Source organism: Nannospalax galili, unplaced genomic scaffold (genome assembly GCF_000622305.1).
Source record: "Nannospalax galili isolate Female #2095 unplaced genomic scaffold, S.galili_v1.0 scaffold161, whole genome shotgun sequence".
NCBI lineage: Eukaryota > Metazoa > Chordata > Mammalia > Rodentia > Spalacidae > Nannospalax > Nannospalax galili.
Window position 1 is genome coordinate 4,608,525 of NW_008348586.1, and position 17,136 is coordinate 4,625,660.

The 17,136-nt window shown below is 41.3% G+C and overlaps 1 protein-coding gene across 8 annotated transcripts in view; it reads right to left on the reverse strand.

Annotated features, from left to right (window-relative positions):
• Cfap43 (cilia and flagella associated protein 43) overlaps positions 1 to 16,527 on the reverse strand; it is a 100,521-nt gene extending 83,994 nt beyond the window's left edge. For 5 of the 8 annotated variants that reach the window (XM_029569665.1, XM_029569669.1, XM_029569666.1 and 2 more), the window contains exons 1-5: positions 16,373 to 16,527; positions 14,576 to 14,829; positions 8,653 to 8,749; positions 5,335 to 5,502; positions 3,468 to 3,618 (exon numbers count right to left, since the gene is read on the reverse strand). In XM_029569665.1, coding sequence (XP_029425525.1) covers positions 3,468 to 3,618; positions 5,335 to 5,502; positions 8,653 to 8,749; positions 14,576 to 14,829; positions 16,373 to 16,437 — 735 coding nt within the window. In that variant the 5' untranslated portion in view covers positions 16,438 to 16,527. The remainder of the gene's footprint in view (positions 1 to 3,467; positions 3,619 to 5,334; positions 5,503 to 8,652; positions 8,750 to 14,575; positions 14,830 to 16,372) is intronic. The other 3 variants (XM_029569670.1, XM_029569668.1, XM_029569671.1) reach the window with 3 other exon arrangements.
• Positions 16,528 to 17,136: the final 609 nt, after the last annotated feature.

Below are 17,136 nucleotides of genomic sequence, written 5' to 3' on the forward strand. Positions count from 1 at the left end.
TACCACCTGACTGGTTCTCCCAATACCATAGAATCTGTGTGTATGAAACAATGTGACGATTAAGACTTGGAATTGTCTGGTGGTGGGATTGTCACTGCATAATGTGTGATTTTTATTTCTTGTGGTCTTGCCATCATATATTGTTGTCTTTAAGAATGTATTTGGTGTTATTCAAGAATAAATGTGGTATTGTACAAACAGATATAGTTTTCAATTCTGAGAGTTTAAAAGAAAGGGCGCATTATAATTGTGTTTAGAAATATTTTCCAATTTAAACTCCTTTTTCAGTCCTCTAGGATCACAAATCAAACATCTGATCACTTCAAGACCAAACATGAAAAATTGGATTCCAACTTAGTACTGCTTTAGAAGCTGGCAATAAGCAAATATGTTGAGGAATACTTGAGTTTATAAAAGAGATTCTTACCTAGCAACTTTGGTTTAAAGAGAAAACTGGACCCTTGAGATTAAATTGATTATGTTGGATCCAATTTCTGCTCAGATAATATCTATCTTTGATTTTTTTTCTCCACACCATAACTGGATAAGTTTCTAATGCTCTAAATAACTTGTATAATGTGTCTCGGACCTGTTTAAGGGCCTATGATGTGCCCTTCAGGCAGTAGCTAAGAGAAAGACAATGGGATTAGTTAATGTCTGTAACCTTGTAAAAGTCCCCAGCTTGCCGATTTTCGAGACTCTAACATAGATCAAATCATCATTGATTTCTTTGCCATTAGTGCCCCAAGTCACAAGGAATAACACTCAATGGACAGAATGGAATTGAGACATTTGAGAGCTACTTTCACCTATGCATACATTCACTGCACAATCACGCATCAATCTTTTAGCCATTTTCCTCACTATGTTTATACATAGAACAAAGGACAAACTACTGGGAAATTTGATTTCTAAACCGAATGCAAGGAATATGCTTCATTAACATTCCCTGTATGACTCAGAGCTCTGAAACGGCAGCATTTAGAAAATGGTTCAAATGCAGAGTAGGAAGCCTATGACACGACGGTATTTATTGATGAACACTGTTTAAGATGGAAACTCTGCATGCAGGTATCTATTTTTCCTTTTCTCTCTTGTGTGTATGCGTGTGTGTACTCTGGAAGGCTGGAAGTCACCAGCACACGCGTCTTCTATCCATCTCCATCTTATTTTTTGACTTAAGGACTCTCACGGAACCTGGAGCTCCCTATTAGGCTCCAGTGCAGGGATTACAGGGGCCCCACTCCTCCTGCTTGAGTAGCAAGCACTCTACACCCTGTACCCTCACCACCCCAGTCCCCACACTGAAGCATGCAAATGAGGTATTTGATAGCCTTCTTCAAAAGCAAAGAGCAGTTGCCTGAATTTTAAACGTTTTACGTAGGATCCATCTCATAGTATGAAGTGTGAAAGATTAGGATTCCTAGAGAAGTTTGCTGCAAGAAGAAACAAAAAGATGTGAAAGTTTGGGATTTCCTGGCACCACATAACAAGACCAATGCAAATTCAAGCCAGACAAAAATCCCAGATGGGGGTGGGGGTGGGGCTAACTGTAGCTGAGGGATGATTTTGGGAACTGACAGATGCTGGAGGAAGGAAGGGTCAGTTTTCTTTAAGGATGTGACACTGGGTAGGTTGACCAGGCTCCAGATGGACCCACAGCCAAGAGCATTTAGGAGACAAATTAGACTCAATAGGCCTTAAAAAAAAAAAAAAAAAAAAAAAAAAAAAAGGAAGACATGAAATTGGCGGAGGTAATAAGGTAGGTGTGGAGATTGGGGAAAAGGGTCTGAAAATGACCAAAACACATTGTATGAAATTCCCCTGAAAATTAGTTAAAGACGGGAGCAAGCGGATGTAGTGGCCGAGCTCCTTGTTTTTACTTTTCTGCCCCCTTGTGGCTGAGTGTGGTGACACGTCTTCCAAGGCTAAAACCTGGGCTGGGCAGGAACTCCGTAATTTGCAAAAGCAAATCGTCGCCATTGATTAGTGGAAGTACTGTGGGCACGAATCTCTTCTCTTGTTTGCCGCAGACATTTTGTAATGAGGTAGTTTTTCACGGTGAATTACGTTCAACACTCTTGGCTTCATTCTCTGCCGTGGTCTTAACATTTGTACACATTACACTTCCCCTGTCCTCTGCTTGGTTCCATCTGAACATCAGTCCCAGAGACTCTGGAGAGTGATGCCGCTTACCTTCATTCTAGATGCCCTGTGCTGCAGCTTCCTGTGCCCTGTCCCCCTCTGGTCACCCCCTGCACTTCATTTCCCACTGTGTCCTCATCTATCACACTCCAAGCCATGCAGATCTTTTCTCAGGACAAGCCCCCCCCCCAAAAAAAAAACATGCCAAGGCCTTTGCACATGCTGTTCCCCCGCACCTGAAAGCAGCCTTGCCTGCTTGTGCCTCAAGTCTCAGACTCTAAGTGTCAACCCCCCCAGAGGCCTTCCTCATGAGCATGTGGAAATCCTTTCCTGGCCACCTCACCCTGTTCTCCCAGGCATCACCTCGTGCAAAGAGTTACTCTATATCCTTGCTTTGGTTGTTGCACCATCTCTCTGACATGGGCTGGACTCCAACAGGTTGATCAAATCTGCTTTGTCACCATGAGGTCTCATTATCTGAAAGAGTGCCTGCTGTGCAGAAGGGGCTTGATATACTCCGGTGGAAGGAAGGAGGAAAATGAGAAGAAGAGAGGGAGGGAGGGAGGGAGGGAGGGAAAGAACTAGGGGGTGTGTGGAACTGTTAACAAATTTTCTCTTTTGAGACTCTCTTGTCTGTTCTTTTCTCAGGCAATTGCTTGTATTTGGAGAGGTGTCTACTCCCCGACTCCTTTCTTTCCTCTTGACTTTGGTGGTCTGTCTCTTCTCTGGCTGTTTTCTTCCCTTGTACTTCCTCTGCTTGTTCATCAACCCCCTCCCCTGTGCTCCCAGGTGCTACCTGTGAAAACAACCCTAAAGTGTCTCCAGCCTGGCCACCTTGTTCCTGACAGGGAGCCTACTTGAACACTTCTACCCTGTAGCTCTACCTGGATACTTCTCAGATCCTCAATGTCAGTCCATCCAAAATCAAAATCACATCTAGACACCTGGTTTCTGCCACCACATTCCTGACCTTACAAACTCAAGCGTGCAGAGTCTATGACTCTCATTCTTCAGGGCTAATGAAATAAAAATTAGGACAATCCTCTCTGTCATAACTGTCTCATGATCAAATAGGAACTCACTCCAGGACTGGAGAGATGGCTCAATGGTTAAGAGCACTGACTGGTTTTGCAGAGGATCCAGGTTCAATTCCTAGCACCCACACAGCAGCTAACAAATGCCTGTAACTCCAGTTTCAGGGGATCAGACACTCTCTTCTGACCTCCAAGGGCAATGCACAGCATGGGTGCACTTACATACATGCAAGCAATACACTCATACACTTCCAAGACTTCCACCTGTTAGGCAAGCAAGGTAATTACCCTGAAAGTTTCTGCCTCTTCGCCTACTAGCCTGGCAATGGCTGACAGTGGCAGCACAGGTCCGTAGATGGGGTCCTTGTGCAGTGAGGTGGGGAAAAGCATGTCTGTTTCATTTGGAAATGACCCATCTTCCAGGGGCAGTTTTACTGACCTGTAGATAAAGGAGCCATCAGAACAATCAGATTAACAGAAAGTAATTATAGATAGAAGCTCTGCATATCAAGGTGAGGAGGAACATTAAAACACAGAGATAAAAAGCCAAAAGATAAAATATACAGTGTGTCATAGACTGGCAAGTTATGCACAGTTATAAGTTAAGTACACAGAGATTACCAAAAAGATCCAAAGTTAATGTCTAAAACAAGAACTGTAGACTTGAATGCTGATGGGGGACTCGGTAGGAAATGGTGGAGGGTGTTGGGTGAGCTACAACGGATAGGAAAGTGTTTGCCCCTTGTAAAGATGATAGGTACCATTCAGTTCCAGCCAAGAGAGTTGTTGACATGCAAGAATTTTGGATCCAACCTACCAACATCTGGATATTCGTGAGAAATATTTCAAATTTTAAATGTTGATAATTAACTCAAACAAAAGTTCAGTGATCTAAAATAAGCATGCCTATAGATTGAATCCAGCCACCTCTGCAATTTCTGATGTCAAGAATGAATCTTTAAATTTATCATACATCTACTTTTAATCTGTGATGTGGTTATAATAGTGAGTTTAGAGAATTTGTGACATTAAATTGGAAACCTCTTTGATTGTGTTTCATGATTGCTGAAGTAATTTTGGAGCATGGCCACACCGCTTCAGTGCATGTTTTGAGTGCTTTCGAGTCCTGCTGCCTTCTGAGTCGGAATAATCCACTCCGGTGCCTTTGCTTATAGAAGAGTCACACAAGCCAGCATTTGGAAGTACGATACTCAAGGGAAGCAAAGAAAAAGGGGGGTGAGAAATCAGTTGCCTCTCCTGACAGGATCTGATAGTGACATCACCCACATTGTTAAGAGAGTAGCATGAGCTATGACTAGAGACAGATTTGTTATTCAGGAGGTTCTTGTAAAAATGAACTTGAGGGACAAAAAGTGCTAAGCAGGACACTCAGCTGTCTCCAGCTTGAAAAGGCTGTTTTTTTTTTTTTCTTGTTTTTGTTTGTTTGGATTGTTGTTGTTGGTTGTTTTGTTTGTTGGTGGATTTATATTTTACCTTAGGTGGTTTTTCAAAGATTGCATTTTCAAGAATATGTTCAGTATCTTTTGGTCTTGAACACGGAGTAGACTGAAAATGGTCAGCTCACTGGCCCTTTGGAACTTTGAACTCTTCACAACAAACATCCATAATCACCTATCACGTGATCAACTGCTTGTTGCAGAATTTCCCTTTCACTCATTTCATTTTGAACAGGCAGTTCCCATAATTCTGATATGTGAAAATACTCTGGTTTGCATTATGTGGCAGAATGTGTATGCTACCATCTGCGCACCTATTATTTAGTACTTTACTCTTGAGATTTCAGTAGGGCACAAAAGAAATAGGAGCAAAAAGTCATTGGCATCCTTTTTAAAAACACAGTGGTCCCATTTAAAAATATTAATTAGAACAAATCAAATTCTGTTAAATTGAACCATGTTGGAACAAGCTCTCAGAGGACTGGGAAGTCAAATAGGATCTTTTTGACATATAAAGAACCACTCCACGGTAATTATATATACAGAAAACTGTTACAACTTTTGATAGTTGAATATCTGTGTGTGGGTATGCATGTGTATACTGTAAAAAGCTATTTAATTCATCAGAGTAGCCCAGTCACAGAACACGAATGCAAAGGAAGACCATCACATTGTTACATAACAACAAAGTCTCCTACTTCATTCTGAAATAATGCTCCTGGTTACTTCTCTCAATGGTCCATATGCTCACTGCATTTGAACTTGATAAACACAGTTGATTCCAGTTCATGGGGTTAAAAGACATCTGACTCACATCCATACCAGGTTGTGATTTCCTGCATAAGATGACACTGGTTTCCCAGTTCCTTAGAGAAAAACAGCATTTAAGGAAAAATTAATTCAATTTAATTTTTTGTGTAGAAAATATTTTAAGATAATTTACATAAACTGAGGCATAGTTTATATAATTTTTATAACCTATGACATAAGCCCTAAATTTATAAATGACAATGCCTAAAATAAATCTAAGAAATTAAATATTGCCCATTTTAAATATTGCACTTTTGAATACTACATCACAGCTATTTTTTTAAATTTTTATTTATTATTTTTATTTTATGTGTATGAGTGTTATGCCTGCATGTAGGTGAGTGCACCTATGTCGTGAAATGCCCATGGAGGACAGAAGAGGTTGTTGGATCCCCTGGAACGGGAGTTCCAGACAATTGTTAGCTGCCATGTGGATGCTGGGATTTGAACTGGGTCTTCTGCAAGAACAGTCAGTGTTCTTAACCTCTGAGCCATCTCTCCAGCCCCTCTATAAAAGATCTTAAACCCTTCCCTGTTTGAATTTCACTCAGCAACTCACTAGCTATATAAATTTAACAAATAGCTTTAAAAAAATTCAAACCAGGAAAAAAGAAAACTTGTGTTGGCTCAGTTTCTGTGCTGGATAGTTTTAGTTGTTAACTTGATGCACCTGGGCAGACGGACCCTTAATTGGAGAATCTCCTCCACTGGACTGGCCTGTGGTCATGTCTGTGGGGCATTTTATGAATTTTTGAGTGATGTGGGAGGGCCCAGTTCACTGTGGGTGGTGTCACTCCTGGGCAGGTGGTCCTGTATTGTATAAGAAGGCAGGCTGGCTAGGCATGGTTGTGCACTCCTTTACTCCCGACACTTGGGAGGCAGAGGCTGGTGGATCAAGGCAAGCCTGGTCTACATACTGAAGTTCCAGGATAGCTGGGGCTACAGGGAGACCCTGTCTCAAAAGAAAAGAAAGCAGCAGGCTGAGCCTGAGCCAGGGAGCAAGTCAGTAAGCAGCACTCCCAGAACGCCTCCTCCATGGTCTGTGCTCCAGGTTCCTGCCCTGGGTTCCTGCCTTGGCTTCCCTTAGCAATGGACTGTGCTGTAAGCCAAATAAACCCTTTCCTCCCGAAGTTGGTTTTGGTCAGTGTTTTCACCCCAGCAATATGAAAGCAAACTAGAACAGTCTCTATATCTTCCTGGAATGTATTTTCCAACCAAGTCCCTTGGATAAAAAGTAGACTTTGTCCCTTGCTTTGCACCCTGTCTGGAAATGAAACTTTGTTGTCCTAGCAGCAGGCCCCAAGTGGTAAGGACAAGAATGGCTTTAAAGGTGGAGTGTTTAACTATGAAACAGAGACCATGCTGTGATTGCATCACTGTATTACCTAATAGCTCAGTCAAGTGCTGTGGTACAGAGACTTCTGGAAAGTTATTCTTAGATTCAACCTAGATGTTCTATTTAATCATTTTTATATTCTCTCTCTCTCTCTCTCTCTCTCTCTCTCTCTCTCTCTCTCTCTGTGTGTGTGTGTGTGTGTGCAGGTGTGTAAATGTGTTGTTTAGGCATTCAGAAACTATTGTTCCTGAATGTTTTGGCCCCCCTTCATCCATACGCTTTTGCATAAAGAGAGAGCCCTCATAAAGGGATCCTTAGCCTTATAAAAAGAGATTCTAGATAGCTAACAGGTGGCTAGATAGACAAAGTGTGGCCACAGACTAGAAAGGAGCTACAATTGAGACACGCAACAGCAGAAGCAAGTTTCGAAACCATTATGATGCATGGAAGTAGACATAACAGAATGCAAACTGTGACTCCCTGTGTAGGAAATTCTAGAAGAAGTAATTTAATATGGACTGACAGCAATCCACCAGAGGTTGCTTGGGGCCAGAGCAGGGACAGGGGAAGGGTTTGTGTGGCAAGGGCCAATAATGAGGGTTTCAAGAGTCATGAGAAAACCCTTGTGGGTAAGGGATATATTTGTTGTCTTGGCTATGGTGATAGCTTTGAGGGTGTTTACATCAGTCTAAATTAAACTGGATATTTTACATATTAATGGTTTATTATCTGTCAGTATATCTCAGTAAAGCTGGGATGCCTATTGTTGTTTCTTGTTTGTTTCTTTGTTTGTTGTTTTTGGTCTTTTTTGGTGGTGGTGCTGCTAGGGAGAAAACTCAGGGCTTCAAACACGCTAGAGAAAACACTCCACCAGTGAACTACATCCCCAGTCTTCAATAAACACCTCTCTCTCTCCCTCCGTCCCTCCCTCCTTCCCTTCCTTTCTCCCTTCCTCCCTCCTTCCTTACACTTTAGGCCAGGAGCCCAGGTTGGCCTGAAACTAAGTAGCCTAAGCTAGGCTTGAACTCACCTCAGTCCTTCTATGTTGATTTTCCAAGTGCTGGAATTACAAATGTAAGCCACCATACTTGGCTCAGTAAAGCTCTTTTTGAAAAATGATACATAGGGGTTGGGGATTTAGCTCAGTGGTAAAGCGCTTGCCTAGCAAGCGCAAGGCCCTGGGTTCGGTCCTCAGCTCCGAAAAAAAAAAAAGATATATAAATTAAATGTGGCTCACTGAACCTAGACTCTTACATTTTTGTGTAAGAAATGTTGGTATATAATGACTGACCTGGAACATTTTGTAGTTCCCCTTGATAAAACAAATTTCCCTCCAAAGAGCTTTATATCACAGATGGAAGAGTGGGCTTCGTGAAAGGGCCCAGCACAAGCAAAGCTGTGTGCACCCCACAGGCTTTCCTACCCAACTGGCAAATAGAAGTGGTATCAAGCTCTACTCTATACGTACGGCTCTGGTGTCACTGTGAACTGTTACTTTAAACTGAGCTCTGAATACACAGACCATCTTAATTTCAACATAGGCAGAAAACACGCTAACAACTCAAAAGAACCATTATTTTAGGAAAAGATGAAACTTCTTGTATTTAGGATTGTATTCATTAACTGATGAAGGAAATATTGCAGCATGTTAATAAAAAGAAAAAAGAATAATTAATTTAGCTTTCATATAGTTTTTGCCCTGACAAATTTCACATCTAAACAGAATGATGACATGAAATCATATGACTAGGATTTTGAGTCTTTCCATTTTACCTGGTTTCATATTTTCATGTATATTTCTTTCAGTAAAATCCAGAAAGGGAAGAGTCTAATAAAACTAGAGAAAGAAATGTTGCAAGGTGCAACTTACCAAAGGGTCAATTCAAATTCTGGAAGGGAGGAGTAACTGGCCAGGTAGGTGCCACAGTAACTGAAGGAAAGTAAGGTATAGTCCAGGAGAACATTGCCTAAAATAGAAAATCCATTACAAGGACTTGGCTGCTGTTCTCAGGCTAACCACAGCCTTCCAGTGTGTGCCCCTTTTCTAGTAGCTTTCACAGACCTCTAAAGCACTTAACTAAGAGATGACCTGAACTACAGTCATGATGTTCCTGCCTCAGGTTCCCAAGTGCTGGGATTATAGGTACCTTACCTTTCTCAGTGAGATCCATTTAAAAAGTATTTATTATTTTATTTTTATTTTATGTGCATGAGTGTTTTGTCTGTCTGTAAGTGCGCCCATATTCTACAAAGCCTGCAGAGGCCAGAAGAGGGTGTTGCATCCCCTGGAACTGGAGTTACAGATGAGTTACCAGCCACTAAGTGGGTTCTGGGAGTTGAAACCTGGGTCCTCTGGAAGAGCAGACAGCTCCTAACCACTGAGCCATCTCTCCACCCTTGTGAGATTCATGTTTTAAAAAATATTTTATTATTTTTATTTTATGTGTATGAGTGTATTGCCCGCATGTATGTAAGTGCACTCATATCATATAATGCCCTCTGAGGTCAGAAGACAGCATTGTGTCTCTTAGAGCTGGAGTTACAGATAGTTGTTAGCTGCCATGTAGGTGCTGGGAATCAAACCCAGGTCTTCTGCAAGAACAGCCAGTGCTTTTAACTGCTGAGCCATCTCTCCAGCCTCGTGAGATCCATTTTTAAAAAAATATTACTAAGCCGGGCGTAGTGGCACACGCCTGTAGTCCCAGCACTTGGGAGGCAGAGGCAGGCGAATCTCTGTGAGTTCAAGGCCAGCCTGGTCTACATAGTGAGTTACAGGACAGCTGGGGCCACAGGGAGATCCTGCTTCAAAAAGACCAAAAATAAGTAAAAATATATATTATTTATTTATTTTTATTATTTTTTATGTGTATGAGTGTATTGCCTGCTTGTATGTGAGTGCACCTGTGTCATGCAATGCTGTGGAGGTCAGAAGGGGCTCCGGATTCCCCTGGAACTGGAGTTAAGGACAATTTGTCACAATGTGGGTGCTGGGAATCGAACCCGGATCCTCTGCAAGAGCAGCCAGTGTTCTTCATTGCTGAGCCATCTCTCCAGCCCTGTGAAATCCATTTTTAAGACCATTAGGTCCCTGTCTTTTGATTTCAGTGCAGAACTGAACAGACTATGCTATAATGTCCCAGGCTGATTTGAAACGAATAATTCAAGACTTTTGAACCATCTAAGACATAAGACATTGTAATCAGAATGGTTATTCAAACTTCAAGTATCGTGAGAGGTTGTAATAATTCTAGCTTGTCTGGTATTGAATCCTTAGCCCATATCTGGCCCTGGGCTCAGTCTCTTCTGGTTCTTAGAACAACTATAAAGGGCTGCATTCTCATTTAAACCTCTGCTGAAGAACCATATTGCGTTCAAAGCTTCAGCAATGAGATGTTTAAAACATGGGTCATGGGGATGCCAAACCCGGGACAGGTTTATCTCTGGTTTCTGTGTATGGAGGCTGATTGTCCTCCCTTTTATGGCTCATTAGTGTGGTTTGCATGGGTGCAAACTTTGCCTGGACTGTACATGGGTTCTGGGGATCTGAACTCCTGTTGTCACTTGTTCAGCAAGTGCCTTTATCCACTGAGTCATCTCCCCAGCTACATATTTCTCCTCTTAACTGACCATAATATAACACTAAAATGGGCCTTTGCCATTGAATTTATTTTGTATAGTCTAATCAAAAAAGAAAATAAGATGTATTTATTAGGTATACAATGCAAAAATAATATTCTATGGTATGAGACCTTAATAGAATCATTTTGTATCCTTGCTATGTAGGACATTTTCTCTATCATCAATATTAATATCAAGTAAGTTCTAATTATTATTATGCTATTTACATATTTAAATTTTAAAAATATGATTTTTGAAATTTTGAGAAAGTATAAGAAAAAAACATACTCTTTGTGATTCTAACATCACATTTGGTAAATTTCTGTCTGCTCTTTGTTTCTTCAGACAGGATCTCATGTAGCACAGGCTGGCCTTGAATTCACTGTGTAGCTGAGGATGGCCCAGACTACCAACCCTCCTGCCTCCACCTCTCCAGTGTTTGGATTACAGGTGTGTACTACAATGTGCAGGTTCCTTCCGATATTTTCTTCTGTGTGTTTAGATGTAAAAATGCATGGAAATATCTATTTTTCTTCATATGTAATTTGCTTTTATAGCTATAACAAACATGGATTGAATATTATATATAAAATACTCATTTTAAATTGGAATTTGGATCACAGTGCTCTGTCCTATTAGAGTTCTGTTAACACTGAAGTATTTTATCATTTTCTTAATATTTCTTGAAAATGTTGATTTTAAAAAATATTTTATTATTCTTATTTTATTGTATGAGTGTATTGCTTGCTTGTTGTGCAGTGCCTGAGGAGGTTAGAAGAGGGCACCAGATCTGCTGGAGCTGGAGTTATAGATGGTTGTTAGCTGCCATGTGGGTATTGGGAACCAAATCTAGGTCCTCTGCAAGAGCAGATGGTGCTCTTAACCACTAAGCCATCTCTCTAGCCCCTAAAATTTTGATTTCTAATGCTTGCAATAATAACCTTTCATGGGATTTTTAACATATTTACCAACATCCATAATACTGGGAGTGTGGGTTATTTTCTTTTACTATTATGATAATGATTTTAATTCCTTTGTACACAAACCTATAGCCATATTTCTGATTACTATATTTCCTTAAAATTAAACTCCAATTTTCATACTGGACATCTTTCCCAGAGACTCTGCTACTTTATACTCCTACTGCTGGGAACCAAGGCTGTTCCTGGCTTCACTGCACTCTGATTGCTAATCATGTTCTTCAAAATTTTCTGAACTTAATTGACAGAAAAAATAGCCATTGATTTAAACTACACTTAAGAATTTATTTATTCATTCATTGCTTGTGTGTGTGTGTGTGTGTGTGTGTGTGTGTGTGTGTGTATGTATGTATGTGTGTGTGTGTTTAGGTCAGAGGATGACTTATTGCCATCAAGTTTTCTCCTTTCACTTTTAACTGAGTTCTCGGGATAGAACTCAGGTCATTAGGCTTGCTCAACAAGTACTTTTATCTGCTGAGCCATCTCAATGGCCCTAAACTACACTTTCTTAAAAAAAAAATATTGAGGGAACTGGGGGTGGTAGTACATGCCTTTAATCCCAGCAATTAGAAGGCAGAGGGAGTTGTATCTCTGTGAGATCAAGGCTGCCTGGTCTACATAGTTCCAGGCCAGCTGGGGCTGCAGGAGACCTTGTCTCAAAAAGACAAAAAATATTGAGGGGAATGACTCAAATGACTCAAGACAAAGTATTTTCTTTTTAAATATTTTATTATTTTTATTTTATGTGTATGAGTGTATTGCCTGCATGTATGTGAGTGCACCTGTGTCATGTAATGCCCGGAGGTCAGAAGATGGCTTCAGATTCCCCTGGAACTGGAGTTAAGGATGGTTCATAGCCACCATGTGGGTGCTGGGGATCAAACCCAGGTCCTCTGCAAGAGCAGTCAGTGCTCTTAACCGCTGAGCCATCTCTCCATCCCCCCGGGGGAGCGGTTTATATAACTGGTCATTTATGATTTTGTGATCTAGCTTGGAAAGTTTCTTTTCTATCATTCTTACGTTTGTCTTTTTTCTGTTGCTTCATCAATGCCCTGAAAACATTTTATCATATTTGTTCTGTATATCTGCCTCAGTTTGCTCTTTGCACACTAATTTTCACAATGTATCTGTTTGTATGTTTTAAATGTTATATAATATATTGATCCTTTTATTGTGTATAAAGTTCTTCCCCATCCTGAAATAGTTTGATGTTCTACCCTGTCTTCTACTACTTTTCAAACAGGCCTGCTTCTATCAAATGCTTATTTTCATGAGACACATGATGTGATTACAGGAGATCTATCTTGATACTTTTGTTCACGCAGTTTTCTCACATCACTCTGGAAGAATCCATATCCTTTCGTGTTTCTTCATCTTAGACCTCACTTTTCCAGATTCTGTTTCTAGTCTCTTTCACTGATCTGGTGGTCTTTGCATGATGTTATGGTCCTAATTCCTAGAGTGTCACAATCTCATAAAGACCCTCTGCCTTGCCATTACCCTCTTTAATGATTCCAGATGAACTCTGGAATCCAGATAGACTTTGGAATCATTTAAGTCTACTCTCTAAAATAATAAGCCCGTGAATGGCTTCCTGTGATAAATATTACATATATATATGTCTTTTTGAGAACAAGTATATTTTTATAACAATCAGGTTTTATATCCAGAAATATATCTCTACAGAATTAAATAGCTTTAGTGAATTTTACTGTTTTCTTCATCTAGGTCACTGATATGCTTTTGGATAATTTCAAATCTTCTATACATGTAGGTATTTATTTTGAAACTAACATCTTACTAAATCATTCCTTTTTAAGTCTTAGCAGACTATACATAATCTCTTTTCCCATAGCTATACTTTTTGTCTACTATTTTATTGGTTAGATCTTCCAGGCTGGTATTAAATGACATGGATAATAACAGGTACCCTTGATGGCATATTTTGATTTTTATTGTGAATTCTTTTAGGGCTTCATTATTCAATATGGATGTTAACTATTGATTTGAATTAACTTCCAAGTTTGCACAGTGCTACAGTCACTAAACTAAGCTGGGGAAATTTTAAAGATGAAAGGTGGTTATAGTCCACATTAACAATTCCCAACATGTGACTGGATTGTTTTTATTGAGGTATCTTAATCTGTCAGGAAAACAGACAAATTTTCCCACCAATAAAATGTAAATTGTAGTGATGGTCTCTGATCTCATCCAAACACCTGTGATCCACACGGCACCAAAATCATGTTCAGCCTCAAGCAGGAGCCTTCTGTCCATGCTGTGTGTAGATTTTTGTTTGTTTTGTTTGAGACAGGGTCTTGCTTTTAGTCCAAGCTAAGCCTCGGCCTGCCTCCTCTGCCACCCAAATGCTGGATTACAGGCATGTGTCACCACACCCAGCTCCATGCTGTGTCAAATGGGGGCAAGGTTCATTAGATGGAGGCTCCAGGAAATATACTCAGGTCAGGTCAGCTGTGTCTATAAATAAGTCATTAGAAATACAAACAGTAGATAACCCTGGATAAGTGGGGTGTATGTGTTGTGTTGTGTGTATGTGTGTGTGTTTCATCTATCACCACCATGAACATTAAATATTTTTACCCCCATTTCATGGGTAAGAAAAATGAGGTTCACACTTGTCTTTATTAGTTATACAAATATCAGTTCATGTTAGAATTTCAATAATTTCTTAGGAAAGAAAAAAAATCATTGTTCTGAAAATGGTCAGTCTTCTAACCCTGGGTTTCTCATAGTTTAATGCATATATGAATCATTAGGCAAATTTTGTTAAAATGCAAATTGTGAATTTGTAGGTCTGGAGTGGGACCCAGTTTCTGCATTGTTTCTGCAACAGGATCTTGCCAGCTTGCCTAGGCTGGTGTCCAGTTCATGGGCTCAAATGAATCTCCTTTCTCAGTCTCTAAGGAGCTGAGTCTACAGGTATTTGCTGCCACACCCAGCTCAGTTTCTACACTTTTCAACAGTTTCCTGAGTAGCACTAATGTTAATGGAAAGCATACCACACTATGAGAAGCAAAGCTCTAGACTACTTAATTAAATCTTTAGTGGTCTGTTGAGTCCTTCTATTTAAAACAAACTCATTCAAAATATAAACCACCTTCATTCATAAGAACCAGAATTGGCCACAAAAGAAAACCCATCACTTATGGGTGGAGGAAGGGTCTCCCAAGATACCTTTTAACTTGGTTTTTCTGGTCAATGCAGGGAAGCTGTATATGTAGATGAAGGGTTTTAGTTTCCGGTCAGAGAAAGCCACGACTTCATAAGGAATGTTAGTTGCCATGACGCCCACAATTCCATTAATACACTGGAGTACAGACTTTTTCTTGGTTTCGATGTTAATAAATATCACATAATTCCCAGAAGGATAGCAAATGGTGTGGTTGTTGACAAAATGAATACTCTGATTAGGGAATCCTTGCACCCATCTTTGGGGAAAGATACATCAGCATCAATATAATACATTCCAAACAGTGTTTCTTTCCTTTTTTTCTTTAATAAAGCAAATTGAAAGTCATCAAAATCTTTGAAATACATCTGTTCCATTTTCACTTCCTCTCTCCTCCAAACAAGATAAACACTAAGAGAAACACATAGCTTATCGTGTGAGACCACGTTTGAGTTCAAGAACTATAGAAATTTAACACTCAATAGGTCTAGGACCAGCAAGATGACTCAGTGAGTAAAGGCACTTGCCACCAAGCTTGACGACCTGTGTTCAATCCCTGGATCCCACACAATGGAAGAAGAGAAGTGACTCCCACAAGCTGTCCTCTGACTTCCACACATGGGCCCACATACGTACACACACACACATACAAAATATAAAAAATAAATAATAAAAATTCAATATGTCCCATGGTCGTTCTTCAGAGAACTTTTCAGTAAACTAGTCAGACTTAAGGAGGTCACCAAAAGATTATGTGGTCTTGTACACTTGGAAGAGAAAACATGCAAACAACAGAGAAAGATCTGGATTCTAACAGAAAACAGTGCACCCAAGGGCTCTTGTGATTGGTTTTAGATTTTAAAAAATAAACTTTAGAAAACAACTTTGAGTAGGACAGCATGCTTTGTGGTTGTAAACTGTACAGGAAAGTTGTTTTTTTACACAGATCAAGTATATGTGACCCTAGTTTAGACCTAAAAATACAGATAAAGGCAGAAAACGAAAGGATGAAATAGAATGGGTGAAAGAATCAAACATAAAAGCAACATTTTCAGTTATGTGGTTGCTATATGGTGGAAGGAAAGTCCGAGATAAGAAAGCTCTGCTTTTATTTCAATATTAAAAATTGTATTTGAGCCTGGGTGGTGGCTCTTGGGAGGCAGAGGCAGGCAGATCTCTGTGAGATCGAGGCCAGCCTAGTCTACATAGTGAGTTCCAGGCCAGCTAGGGCTACAGGAAGGTATACATATATATATGCAAGCGAAGGACACAGGCTTGGTGAGTCCCCTCAGGAGATGGATTACTGCAGGTGGCACGCAAATAACACCCCCACCCCAGAAAGAAATACTTTTATCTGTGCACCTCTGCTTTCCAAAGCCCATCACAAACCCAAACAAACCTAAAGTTAGAGAGTGAGAGAAAGATGGGGTGGATAGGCCTAACGCTGGGGGATCTCGCCAAAGTCAAGGAAGGATGGGATGAGGGGCTGTCTGGGATCCGAGAGGGGTGTGCCTGAAAGCGCAGGGGAATACTGAGCCGGGAAGAGAGGGCAGACATGAAAGGCAGAAAAAAGAAATGCTGGGCGCCAAGAGCGGGTCCGGGTTGCAGGAAAAGGGGGGATGCAGTGGGGTGTGGGAGACAACACAGTAGGTGAGCAACAGGTGAGGGGACCAAGGGGGAGGGGCAGAAGAGGCTGCCTAGGGGGTCTGGGGGAGGGGGAAAGGCGTGGGAAGAAGGGGTGGGAGCAAACAGGCCAGGGGTTTCGGCAAACCCCAGCCCCGCGCGCGAGCTTGATGCGGTACCTGACGGACAGGGCGGCGCCCTCGGAGTGGATAGGAGCCTCGTTGCGCTCCAGGCCTTGCGCCATGGCTGGACCGCTCACGCCCGTTACCGTTACTCGGTGTTACTGCTTGGTTGTGCGGCAGCGCCCCAGCTGCTGCCACTGTTTACACCCGTATCCTGGAGACCGAGACCCCTGCGCCCATTGGCTGCGGAGCCACGCAGATACTCTCGGCCTATAGGGGAGCGACTAGCGAAGCGTAGGGTGGGATCTTGAGCTGGACGAGGCAAGGGTCCAACCCTGGCAAGTAGTTTCAAGAGTTATCAGTGTGCAAACGAAGGTTAGTTTTATGTGCAGCGATCCGCCAAGCGTTGCTCCAAGCTACAGGCAGGACATATTTAGTGTTCCAGTGTCGGAGGGGCAGCAACTTGCCCAACATCACAGAGCGGAGTGGACTTGAGGCCAGTAGTCTGAGTCAGGTTTTTGATGACCCTCTGCTACCACAAGGAAGCGGACGAAGTAATCTGAGAACAGTCGGCCATGCTCTAACTCACCCACCAAATGGTCTTTCCTCCCTCCTCCTCTTTTCCCTTTCTTTGCCTTCGCCCTCCTTCAGTTCTCTCCCTCCTACCTGGCCACCGTCAGCCTAAACAAACAACACACACAGAAATTCTCCAAAGAAAATGATGTTTATTTGGGAATAGCAGAGCACGGCCACGCGAATATTAACGTCATAATAAACTGTGGGCATATTCAAGGAGGTTAAGGCAAGGGGAATTTAAAAAA